The 13,926-nt window shown below is 38.4% G+C and overlaps 1 protein-coding gene across 3 annotated transcripts in view; it reads right to left on the minus strand.

The window, feature by feature from the left end:
* AFF2 (ALF transcription elongation factor 2) overlaps positions 1-13,926 on the minus strand; it is a 342,768-nt gene that overhangs the window by 253,565 nt on the left and 75,277 nt on the right. For all 3 annotated transcript variants that reach the window (XM_052813263.1, XM_052813262.1, XM_052813261.1), the window contains exon 2: positions 1,312-1,432. In XM_052813263.1, the coding sequence (XP_052669223.1) occupies positions 1,312-1,432 (121 nt within the window). The remainder of the gene's footprint in view (positions 1-1,311; positions 1,433-13,926) is intronic.

A 13,926-nucleotide genomic window follows, 5' to 3' on the forward strand; every position in this document is an offset into this window, starting at 1 on the left:
AGTAATGTTTCCTAGTATTAATTCAGCATGCTATCAGTCACATACCGAGGATCTGTTGCAGGTAAGGGATCTCTCTGCCTTGGGGAAGGAAGGATCTTTTAGTCTCAGGTAAGGAATCTCTACCCTTGAGAGGCATCCCTGCTCAAGGGGAGAGTTACCTGGTGTGCAGTCCAGTTGCAATTCAGGGAGAGCTCAAATTGGGCCCATCCTGATGGTAATATTTATAGGGAGAAGTAGTTGGCTGCTAGTCAATGGTACAGACAAGATAGATGTCTTCATTTTTGGTCTGATATCTTGTTCCGTACTTCAGTTATCTTGCACTTCTGGGTTTCGAAACCACCTTTTGAAAGATTTTTCAAGACACCTTCACTCCCTTGTACGTGAGCCAGGGGCTTTCCAGCTCACAAGTTCACTCCAAGGACATGAGGCCTGTTGCTCCTTAGTCAGCCTGAACCAAAGTACAGATAGGAGTCAAGTGTATCCCTCACACTCTCCCAGTCTAAAATTATTAGACACCATTTGATAATAATGCCAGTCTTTCCTCCTCCTTTTCAGGCCATTTTCAAAGAGCCCTCATCCTCCCTACAGCTGCTAACAATGTAAAATGGAAAGATGAAGTGGTGGCCTTTCAATGGATGTCACTGATTGGGAGGAGAAAGAGGTACGGAAATTTACATTCTGATGAATTCTTCAGGGAATGCCTTACTGAAAATCAAAGCAGCAAAAATCATAAAGGGGGGCATCCCTTGGTGATGAAAATCTCAGACAGCAAAGCTCCTTAGAGAGAATAAGACTTGTCGTAAGTCCTTTTCATACCCTTTTTATGCTCCCCAAAGAGTCAGACAGTCTCCCAAAAGACTTCTTTGGATGGTTATGATTGCACAGGAAAGCTTATGGACTCATTAGCTGGACATTAGAAAGGACATTGGTTTTAATAACTCAGGTATATTTTCTTCTTAAAAATAAAAGGACTAAGTGCTAGCTTGGTAGGTACAAACCCACTTGTCGAGAGATCAGCTGCACATACTTCTATTGCAGGACTTTGCTGTGTGTTTAGAGGAAGAAATATGGAACTGGACTGTAAACAAAATTCCTGATTCTGTCAAGGCTAGCATGCAATGTTGGGCAGAGCATTCAGTTTGCTCTGCTGCCATATGCTGATTTGGATAATCAGTGTATTCAAGAGTGTAAGTACCAAGGCAGAGGCGATACTTTTGTTTCTTACAGGTGATGAGAAGCTTTATTTGTATTTGTAAAATGCATTCAGGTAACAGACATTCTGAAAATGTAAAGCATAACAATGCAATTTACCTTGTAGGGTTCCCCAAAGAGGTTAAAACCTGAAGCAAAGAGATCTTCATCTTGCTGGACTTCCTGGTTTCTTCTCTCCCATTCTTTCCGCTTAAGTGCACTCCGGTCTTGCTCATAGTGACTGAAGAAGAGAAAGACAAAAAAAGACAACACGTTATTTTCCCCATAATTTAGTTACGTGTTCATTACCATCAGTAAAAGCAGCAAAACATCATAAACAATGCAACTCCTGAGGACAATTCTGAAAGAAAGAAGCAGCCACTGAATAATTTTCCCAAATGTAAATTTGGAATCATAATACTATGTGAAATTGGGCAGTAGGACAGTCAGTACACTTCTAAAATGAAAACAGACAAAAATGTTCTCTTCAAATTAACAGAGCATTATGCAGAAGAATAAAATACGTTTTGACGCATTCATACGAACGGTCCGTATAATACATGCACGCGCACACACACACACACATGTGCCCACAAAGAATGTGTCTGTGCAGAGAAAGCAAATGTGAAGTCAAGGAAGCACAGCAACATCTTCAAATCCATTTAACTGTGTAGCGCTTGTCTCCATACACCCCAATGCTCCAGTTCAGCCTCGTGTGATTTAGACTTGATTCCCAGTATCAGATAATTCTACAAACAAACAAAAAAGGATCTAGTGCCTCGGTGTAGCAATGGCGAGTGGCACTTATCTGTATGTCAGCTTACTTTGTGCACCTGCCAGACCTAGGCGACAAGCTGAGAGACCACACTCACTTCTCCACTGACTAGCACGGAAGCACTTTGGTCTCTTGGCTTTGCAAACTAGCTCCTGCTCCTCTGAGGGAGAAGATATAATTAAAACCGTGAAGGAGGGGGAAAAATAGGAAAGGAAAGGAAAAGATGCATGCTTCAACTTGCACTGACAACCTCTCATGTGACAAGCATTAAGGGACACTTCTGTGCTTTCAACCCATATTTGATTTGTTATGAGGCTTTTGGCTCTGCTTTGTGTCGGTTAATTAGCTACAAAATTCCAGACGACAATTTGAATAGCAGATTCAGTATACGCACTGATGTTATCTGTTGTAAGCAGTACTTCCCTGACAGATTCTGGACATGCCTGCACACATCCATGCACACCCTCTCTGTACAAATGCATACATACAAACATACATATTACATATGTAACAAAGAACAGTTAATTCTCCTATCTCTGGTGAGAATGAATTAAATCTCCATAGAGCTCCGCTGCACTTGGAAGATAACCAAATATCTACAACTTTTGCCTTTTTAGCTCAGCATGATGTTGTATTGAAAGCCTCACACCGAGAGATATAATGAGGAATGAACTGCACAGTGATGAGGCTTTAACAGTGTATAAAGTCACTGATTTCTGAGTGAAACCACAATTACTAATTTGAAGCACCAGCTAATTAAAACCACAGCTATGTATTTAGCCTCTTGTTATACCTACTGCAGTTTATAATTATGAGGACCTCTTTATCTACTCAATTAAAGTTCTTATGATTCAGGCAGGTTGTGTTTGAATCTGCAAGCCCTGCAGAGAGCACAGGAAAGCATATGTCTGTCGTCTGATGACTCCACGTATCCTTACACTCATATACGTGTTTTTGTACAGGGAAGGAAAGAAAAAAAAGAAAGACTAATACCACAATGAGATCCCTAAATAAAAAAATATTAATTAATAATTGGTTTAAGCAATTCAAGATCACTCAGGCTTGGATTGAATAAGGCTTGAGTATGGCTTGTAAACTCAATGCAAAGCCACCTACATAGGCTGAGCTGAATGATTTCCATCCATATTTTCCTTTTACAAGTTAGAAGGCTGAAAAGATGCCACCTTTTATTTATTTATTTATAACACCACCTAATGTAGTGACCTCACTGGCACCAACACGAAGCTTGAGAACATTGTTATAATTGTTCTTGGTAGTTTTGCAGAAGCTATAGTACTGTTTGCTGGTTTCCTGAGGGAGACGGAAGGGAAACTGTAAGCAACAGTCACTTTACTATACTACACGTGATCATATTGCTGACACAATACTGCAAACCACAAGTGACCTGTTCACTAAAAGATGAAGGGGGGTATGAGTCTCCCTTCTTTTCATGTCCTAAACCAAGATTAAAATCCACAGGTATGCAAATAAGTGAGTACAAGCTGTTTCCCAAATTGGTACGCAAAGATGAGTACAAGGTTGATTCCATCACTCCCCACAGCTCTTCTGGAGTAGGGGGCTGCTTTAGCCCAGAAATAATCCAGCCCAGGAGCTGTAGGAACACACTGTATTCACCCCTCTCATGGGAGACCTTTCGAGGGATGTCTTTGGCAGTTTGACCCATAGATTGTGTGACTCTTGCAGCAAGATCAGATCATTATGAAGTTATAAGCCCAGTCTCAACACCAGCAGAATGGATCTAGTGTAAACAGGATTTTATATCCTGCATATGTAATCTTTGCTTATGGGAGCAGTCCTATCCCAGGCACTGCCAGCATTCACTTCAGAAAGGATTATTCATGAAAGTTAGGGCTGCGTTTTACAGCTTCCCAATGGCAACCTTTGCCTGGAGTTTCAGGGTGAAATCCAGGGCCCATTTAAATCAAACTGAATCCGGCCACTGAACACACAGATTACAGAATCACAGATTACACCACAGAACAGATCTCACCCTTCCTGTGAGGTGCCAGCACTTTGTTATCTAAAAGCTGTCTCTGGTCGCAAGCATACGAAGTTTTTAGGGAACCAAGTGAGGCATTATGCCATATCCTATGTGAAAAAAAAGCAGCAAAGGCTCTAAGACTATTTAGATATGTTTTGTGACACATTACAAAACCACAAATTCAAAAATGATGAAAACAGCAGTAATTTAAAGCAATTATGCTATTTTGAAAGACATTAACTTAAGCTAAGACAGTATTTACAATGTTAACAGCAAAACCTTGAAAAAATGGTATTTTCCAACACAACATAGTGAAGCATTTCTCTTTTAGTGCATGTGTTTATGAAAGATATCTATTCCACACACCCAAGAGGTGACCACAAAGGCACATCTCATGCCCTGGACCCCAACAATGATTACAGGCTACCAAACTGTGAGCATCCATTTTATAACAGAAGCAAAGCCCCAAGTGAATTGCTACCTCTGCATCAGTCCAAATCTCTCTTATATATTCTCTTGTGAGAACAAAAAAAAAAAAAAAAAAAAAAATTAAAGGTTCATTTTGAACTTTCCACTCATGCAGTCACATTGCAGCCTTAAGTGTACAAAGTATCCATTCAAAAGGAAGTGGTTGCTCATCCTGTCAGGTCAATTACTTGGCTTATTTCTCTGCAAATGTACTTTTGCTTTGGGAATGCTTGACAAGGCGCCGATTGTGGCTACGGAAAGTCAAATATTATAAGATCATACACAGATTAGGATAACAACTTCTTTGGGTTCCTTGTAATCCAAAGAGGGATGCTGATTAGATCTTAAGGCTGCAGCGCAGTGAGAACCTAATGGGATGCTCTTCAGAAACTCTTAATGTGGCCACAATGCAATCTCTTGGACTTATGTTTAATATTTAGCTTAACTAATGTTCTGTGAAATACAGATATGTGATTAGTGGTGAAGGTGTCAGTGAAAACTATAGTCAGATACCATGAGGAACACCAGAGTTCAGTCTTTCTCATTAGTATGAGAAATACTTCATGACTCCTCTAAAGCCAGGAGAGTAGGAAATCACAAATACATTCTGCAAATATTTTTTTTAAAAAAAAAGAGATTTAGAAGAAAACAGCTGCAGGCCATGATACTCACTGTATCCGAGAGGGCCAGTTCCCTAGACACAGCTATTACATGGCAACGTAGTTTAAATACATGAGCTTTATTGTTTTGTTACCACTTATTAGATTAATAATCAAATTTGAATGTGGAAGTCTCTAGATAAATCTGAGAAGATCAGTAAGAACACTACAAGAGCGCATGAGACCACTGATCTACAAATTACCAGCGTGCTGGATACGGCAGAAAGAATACTAACCATAACTGTATTATTGTTCTGGTATGTTTAACATTGAGGCACGCTGCAAATGCATTTTGAATAACAGCATTTGATACTTAATCCTTTAAAATTAGACCAGCATACATCCACTCATCATTCTTCTCAGCTACGGACACCCTAAGGGACAGTGGTGAGCTGATGCACTGTGACAGGCCAGGTGCTCAGCCTGCATGAATCTGCAGTGTCAGTAAGGCCCATGGAACTGCACCCTTCACACCCACTGCAGCCCGCAAGGGCTGCAGGGACAATCCAGATCAAGCAGAGAATGGAGAAGGGGAGAAGGTGGCTGAGGCAGGAGAAGGTTATATGAAGGCAAAAGATAACAGGCATGCATGCAGGTTTCAGATTGGAACCTAAAAATGCAGGTCTGGCAGTAAGAGATGGAAGTCAGACATGCACTGTCTACAAAGAGGAGAACTAGAAGAATAAAATTTAGGGCATTGGAAAGGACAGTGCAATCATCTGTGGTGAAAGTGAGAGGATGTGGTATAAAAGATCTGAAGGGAAAAGAAAAAACCTTTTAGGACAGACTGCAACAGAGCAGGAGGTTAGAGGGAAGAGTTACAGGAAAGCTGATGAAATAAGACCAACAGCTAAAGGCTGAGACCTAGCATTTGGGGTTTATTTTCAAAGATGTGCTAACTAAAGCCACAGAAATAGTCTCCCAAAGCGTGGAGGGCTAGGCAAGGCAGACAAGAGCCTGAAAGACAGGAGAAAGAGTAGAAGAAAGAAGGCAGACCAGACAAGTTTGAAGGAGTAGTCACTGTGAAATGGAGAAAAAGTAGAAGAGAAAAAAATGATCAAACACCTAATGTTGCAGAAGAATCATGAATGAGAACAGAACACTGCTCTGTTGATTCAATCAGAACAACAAAAGCCCAATAGGAAAACAATCAATAAAAAAGCTGGAGCAGAGAGGCTTTGTGACAGACAGACTACATCCATGAGGATAAATGAACAACATTCACGAAAAACAGCCTTTATCCACAAGTTAGGGAAGAAGTAGTTGCTGTTCTCAAGAACATGTCTGAATTCACAAAAATGCACACTATGATCAAATCACATGTCCCTCTGTACTAGTTCCACCCTCCTTAAAATATCGGATATGCCTAAATGATGAAAGAAGTTCTCAAACTGAAATGTTTGTCATTTCTGTAAACAAGAAATAAACACAAGCTTCTAAACTAAGATACCGTGGATATAAAATGATATAAACTTGAGAACTGAAAGTCCTTTCTCAAGGTTATTTCTTCATAGTTCTGATTTTGGGACAGAATCGCTGCTCTGCCACAAGCACTCAGGAAGTTGGGGAAGCAAACTCAGAGGCCAGGCTTCCTCGAAAACTAACTCATATACCTGCACAAGGTATTAAAAACCCCAAATCAAAACCCACTCATGAACATATTTGACTTACATGAGAAAACCAGCTCAGATCAATGAGAATACTCCCATGCTTAAAATACATGCTTGCTTTTCCATACCAGGGCAATTCTTTTTCAATGTGAGTAAATATGTAAGGCAAAAAGCATTTCACCTGACAATCAAACTAGGTAAAAGACTACTTCTAGCAAATACATTACAATGGGAATTCACTTCTATTTAACTCCAGATTTATCTCACCATAACTCCATTGATTTCCTGTAAAAGCAGAGTACCACAATAGTGTACAAGGGAAGGAGAACAGGCTTCCTTGGTATATTCAGATTCTCCCAGTATACACTCTGGTATTTCAATACATTTATTCCAAATGGAGGGGGGGGGGGGGGGAAAGGCAGCCTCAGGTCTTAAATTTCATTGCAGGTCTTAAAATGTATTCAGTAAATGAGAGGAATTTCAAAACCTGATCTTTAAGCAGAAATACGGCCAACTTCCCTGCTCATCTGAAGTCTGTGTTCCACTTAATGATAAACATCATAAGCAGTACTACACTTAAAATAGCAAACCTCCTCTTCCTCTGTTTATCACCATTGAGCTTGCATCTTTGTCCTCGTAATTTTACTACTTGACAGAGACCAATGAAGCCATGATAGAATAGCTTTACAACTTCTCACTGTCTTTCATATTTAACATTAATGTTGTGTTGTTCTTCATAGCATGAATAGTTACTGAAAGTATCTAGCACAGAACACATCTAGCACTGCACTTCAAGATAAATGATTTATTTTAAAACAGAATATTCTGTCTTTGATGTTCAACAGTTCTGTAGAGAAACACTTGAGATGGTCACTGGTTATCTATCCACACGAGCTAAATCTCGTAACAATTTGCATTAAAAACAATGCCATTCCTGTAGCACATTTGATAGAGAATACAGAAGATTAAAGCCTCTGAACAAAATAACACCCAAGAGACCCCTGGGCAATTTATGGAAATTTAGGCTAGGAGGCTAAAGGTTTGGCTTATATTTGTCATACTCTTAATTCTTTTTAGTTACTTCATCCCCCCCCCAGTACCTACAAAATGTTATTTTCACTCAATTTTCTCCTCTATTTGGTATTATGCAGCCCTAAACCTTTCCTTAACGTGAATTTGGAAGGAACGATTCTGGGGGAATGGATGACAGAGATAAGCTCCTGAATAGTAAGCGTATAAAGAATAGATGAGGTTTCAAAGGGGAGCATTTATTGTTTCCTGTATCATAGCACATTGTCTTTCAATATGATTAGTTATCAGTCTGAGTTATCAAAAACTGGGATGAAATAAAGCGCTTACGCAGTTATGCTTCATTGATGTCAGCTAGGGGAGCATGAAAATCTCCATGAAGTTGGGTAATTGATGTGTAAATCAGAGCTCAATCACTCTGTAATAGAAATGGTCCCACTGAAAGTATGGTTGTTGAACAGTATTGCAGAGGGGTGGGAAAGAAATAGAGAAACAGAGTCAAGATAAGACTTATTTATTAAAAACTATTATAACTGGCAATTTACGCAATTTTCTCTTCAAGAGAGAAGTGCTGTCAGATATATTTAAATGCAAACTGCAGACCACTATATTTGGATATCCTTATTTGGCAATAATTAACTGTTTCTGTTTTATTAAAATGCTTGGGGACACTGTTATGGATATTTAAAAAGCAAATTAAATGAACATGTTCATCCTTTGAAAGGCAACACGTGTAAATGACATCAGCGATTGTAATTTGGTTAACAATGTGTGTTCAAGGTATGTTTTAGAGTCCTGTTACAGTCTTCTTGTCAGTTCAAATTTGTAGTATGAGAAACAAAAGCAAAACTGAAGGAAAAGAGGGGGAAAAAAAGAAAACTAAAGGGAAAAATGGTTATAACCACAGCTCCAAAAGGACATTAAAAGACAAATAGTCATTAGAACATCAGTCACATAAAATAGCTTTCCAATATGCCATATTTCTAAGAGTAAACATCTGATAAATAAATAAAAGACCTAGTTAAGATAACATCATATGTTATTTTTGTTGTCATTTTTTTTCTTTTAATAAATGAATGAACATTAAGGCATTGATATCAACTTCCCAGAAACACCTGGAACCCAGTATTCTAGTTATGACTTACACTAAACCACTGATAAACTGTAACAAACTTACATAAATGTGAAATTTAAGAGCATTTTTGGCATCAAATGAATTACATTCAGGACAAAGGAGGTGGATTAGGAAGCTTTATTAGATGGGTAATGTGCTATGACTGTAAGGGGGCTCTGATTACTACAAGAGGTTGAATAGGGAAGGAAGTTCAACCTAAATTCTGAATTTCATTGCCCTTATGAGTTTAACAGTATATGACAGTTTCTTCTTTTTTTAAATTTTGGGGTTTTTTAATTCTGTTGATCTCTCCTTGGATTTGAAGTTTCTTCAAAATTCACTGACAGCAATGAAGCCATTAAGTCTTTGCCAAAGTATATACTATAATCCAAACACATTTCACAGCATATCTCCTAATGGCTTCCCAGCTGCCATCATACTTCGCACGCCCATCAGCGCACACCAACCAACACTCTATGTATTAATGTGTTACAGATGAATATAGTTGCATTTAGTTGCATGCTGTGCATTATTCTTTATACACTTCAACAGCAAACATGGCGTAGTACTGCTACAAAGTGTATATTTGTACATATATTACTCCCAAGGCATAACACTAATTTGATGCAATTAAAGATCTTCTGACAATGCTTCTTACAGTCTGTTTTTCCTTCACCTGGATACCTCAAATCATAAAAAAATTCCTGAAAATGTCCCAGTTTCTTTTTGTACATGTACCATTTTCACAGATTAAAATGTATTTTAATGTAAGAAACACAAAATCTTTAATTTATTAATCACTTAATGTGATTGCATTCTTACATCTGAGCTGAAAACCATTTTGGAACTCTACTTCTATCTTTACCTTTTTTCATATTTATAATTAAGATTTTTCTTTAATATTGCTACTCAAAACTTTCCTGGGCACCTGTAGGATGCTTCCTTAAAAATGGAGCTCATGCATTTGTATTTTCTTGAAATACTGGCAATGATATGCAATAGACATAACAGAAATACATCTAGCCTTTTAAAAAAATGTTACAAAACAATCATTGATTAACACAACCTTTTGGAGACAGATGAATCAGCAGACTCAACTGCTTGAGTATTTTATCACGGAAGTGCTTCTGTGCTACTCCTACAGCTCTAATAAACGCATTCATTTACTAACAGGCACCTCTACTCCCTTGAGCACTTTCACATGCTGTGCAGCTCTTTAACCACATGTTCTTAAACTTAACGTGTGCTGAAGAACACCACCACAGGAAAATTAAGAATTCAGTAGGATGACTCTTTCATTCATCAATTTTAGATTGAAGAAGTGCACGCAGGTCTCTGTGTGCAGTGCACACATACAGACTGATTCAGAGACCCCAATGGATAGAAAAATAGTACTGTAAACCTAATAGAATTTAATTGATTGTTATTTAGGACACTGGCTAGAGAAATTATCTTCTAAAGAAATTATTCTTCTCTCAGTTGAAACCCTATATAATTGCCTCCACTTTTTGTAGTAATATCTACTGGAAAAGAAAGAGATGATTAAATACATGCAAGGTGCTCTTGTTTCAAATTCAAGTAAATATGCATCCCTTTTTTGGTGCTGTTGTCAAGTATATTGCCCATCTTGGGCACTAGCAAATTGCAGGAGCTTCATGAGACTTGATGGTCAACAGCTTGGAAGGCACCTAGAATGTTTCAAACTCCAAATTTTAAGCCTTCTTCCACTAGACCTTAAAAAGCCTCACAGCAACAACGTGCCTGTTTTGCACACAGCTCAGGAAAGAATAATAATATTTTGTACTTATTTTTCCTAAATAGATTCAGAGTCAGCAGATCAATGGATTATCATCATCATCATTGGCTTCTAGTGAGGAAGATAATCTATAACAAATACTGTTCATGTCTTCAGCAAACATGTAATGTTTATTCCTCATTCATAAACAGAGTATAAAGTATGACAAAATAATTTAACCAAAGCAGCACAAAGTTCATCAGCATTGCTGAGGTTTACATCCTCTCTAAGGGCATAGTTCAACTTCAACTGATGCTACTGGCAATTTTCCCAGTGAATTCAATGAGGATTGGATGGGACCTAGCCATTTAATAATGACAAAAAAGCCAGGTCTCATAACACAGCGAGCTCTAAGCAGCAGCAAGTTATTGGTATAAACTAGCTTTTCTGTTATATTACTCATGCTAACAGAAATTTTTTATCCACTGCCAAGAGTTTAAAAAGTCTTAAGCACAAACCAGCACATGCCAGAGCTACAGAGCTTCTATGGTCATTACTTAGAACAGATATTGACTGCATAGATTTCCTGGCTGACAAATGCAAATTAAATGAAATTTTGGAATTTCTTTAAAAAAAAAAAAAAAATCAAGTAAGATACCAAATAAGCTTCCCAATCTACCCCACAGGCCATTATCTCTTTGAGCTAAAGCGCAATTTTCTTTTTTTTTTAGTGATGTTATAGATTGTACACATGATATCTCAACCAACTGACTAGGGAATAATCAAATTTGCCTCTATCTCACAGTAAGTACTGACACACACACACAGCAGCAGATCACTGAGATCTTGTCTCACTTGTCACTGAGAAAAAGTAAAGCAAATGTAACATGCTCCCTGAAAAAACATGACCCTTAAATTTAACTTAACATGGGAAAGCTGTGCTATTAGGGACATGGCATGTAGGTGTTACTGACACAAGTTTGAAACGTACCCTGGAATGTGAAAGCTCAAAATGAGCACTCAAAAAAAAAAGTTGTAAAATAATTTCACTTCTTTAGACAGAGCAAAATCATAACACAATCTTATTTAGACTGGCCAAAACTACAACCTCATGTCTGAAATTATTTGAATTTTTAAGGTGGGTGTGATGCAAATGATTATCCCAGTACTGCAGTTTCCAGGGCCAAACAGAAACTGTTTCCCCAATTATGTTTTGAATGTGTTTGAAATCTCACATGTATAACTGACTTCATGAATGACAGAAATATCATAATGAAGAAAACATGGCTATTTAAGGCCAAATTCCCAGAAGAAAGTAAGACCAAAGCTCTGTTTAACCCATCCTGCCTCTGACAATGGCCCAGTAAAGCCCCTAGGAACAGAGCAAAGAGCTCCCCAAAATACTGACATTGCCCTGCGAAATTTTTGGCACGTGAAGCTACATGTTAAGTACAAAGGACCTGGTATATTTGTATTTGACATCTCTAGAAGACTTTTCTCCAAAGAATGCTCTCAAACAGAATACTCTGTGGCAAGGAGTTTCACAACTCAGCTGAAAATTATCGCCTTATCTCAAACTAGATTTACCACTCATATAGGTCTGAAAACCCGATTGATTTAATAAGATTGTATTTTATTGAATATGTGAGAATTCACATGCATTTTTGGGGGGCACCTACACTTATTACAGGCAAACAGACAGGAAGCTCCTGTGCTCTTCAGTCTCTGGCGAATCTCAGGCACACATCCCACAGCACTAACTATACTATGCATTTTCAAAATCAGATACATGGATTACCACATCCTGAAGAATAGTTATTTACACTCCAAACCCTTTATATTTTTGTCCCTTCTGCTGTCAATCAGCAAATGAATATCACTTATTTTCATAACATGAACACGTGTTATTTAATAAAATGCATCCTTTAAAAATTCCCTACTATCAACCATTTGTCTAACAGAAATATTATCCTATGTAACACGCAAATATTAAAATGCATTGTAAGTTTAGTCACATTCATTGGAGGCTGGCCAACTTCAGCATATTTCAGTATTTAATAATAAAATAGTCTAGTGTAAAAATATGTAAACTAGCTTCCACCCTGCTTAAATACTCACTTAACATGAGAAGAAACTGAATGCAATTTTGTTTAAATATGAAATGTTACATTTCTTCTTTTGATTATTAAAGTATTATTAAAGCTAAATGAAAATGTGTTTGCAACTTCCTTCTTCTGAAGTCTTACAAGTCACTGTTATCACTAATATTTTGTCCCTCTAGCTGGCTGCTTTGGGGGAATCTCGAAGCTCTTTATGAATCAGAGCAAGTCATGCCCGATTACACCTCTGGCAAGCAGCAACTACTGTCACGCAAAACAGCTAAGGGAATGAAAGTTTAAGCGAGTTGATGATGGTCATTCAAGAAGTAAGAGATGGCTGCGGGAAGAAAACTGAGGAGTCCCGACTCTCAGACGTTAAACTTCACTGTAAGATCAGCTGTAACTCGCAACCATTCATCCACCATTGAACTCTGAGATGACAACCATCAAGTTGAAATTTAAGACTATCTAACAATACTGTACAGCAAGAAGGAATTATCTTTATGTGCATTTCCAGAACATTGGGTCATATGCCGCGAGACACGTTTTCTCCTGCTGAATGTCACCGGGAGAGGTCAGCAAGGATGTTCTTATTACATTTGCTGGAAGGATGGAGTGTATCAAATGATTTAATTTTGTGTAGTGCCCCACTTACTTTGACAAACTGATACTGCGCAGGGCATAATGTCATTAGGTGATTAAAGTACAAAAGCACTCAGCTTCCTACCTCCTTTCATACCAAGGGCCCACAAGCGCAACTGCAGCAGGCTTGAAACTGGGAAAAGTTGTGGCTGCGGAGGCAATACAGGCCCAGTAACATAAAACACTGACCTCCTCCTCTCACCAGGAACTCCCATCCTGGCAGTGACAAGAAATAAGCTTCATAGTCCCCCTGAGAGAGCCCACCTTACCCTCAGCCTCTTGAAGCACTTGCAGCACTGGCAACAGCCCAAAACCGCATGTGACCTTCAAGCGCCATGTCCATGGGCCTCTGACCCCAACAGCAAAAGGACTCTGAGTTAAGCTGTATTGACAGTAAAGCGACATGATACAATCATGAAAGTATGATGTACTTCCACTTTTCAGCCGGTATTGCCTTTGAAAATAACTAATGTTGAGCTCTCCTTATTATGCCAAATGTATTAAAACCTCAGTACCCACGGTAGGAAATGTGTGTTTTGTCACACACACTCTTTAATGTGACAGAAATACAAATTTATGTTTTCTTTCATACAAATACCTAA

This window comes from Harpia harpyja, chromosome 18, assembly GCF_026419915.1.
Source record: "Harpia harpyja isolate bHarHar1 chromosome 18, bHarHar1 primary haplotype, whole genome shotgun sequence".
Lineage (NCBI taxonomy): Eukaryota > Metazoa > Chordata > Aves > Accipitriformes > Accipitridae > Harpia > Harpia harpyja.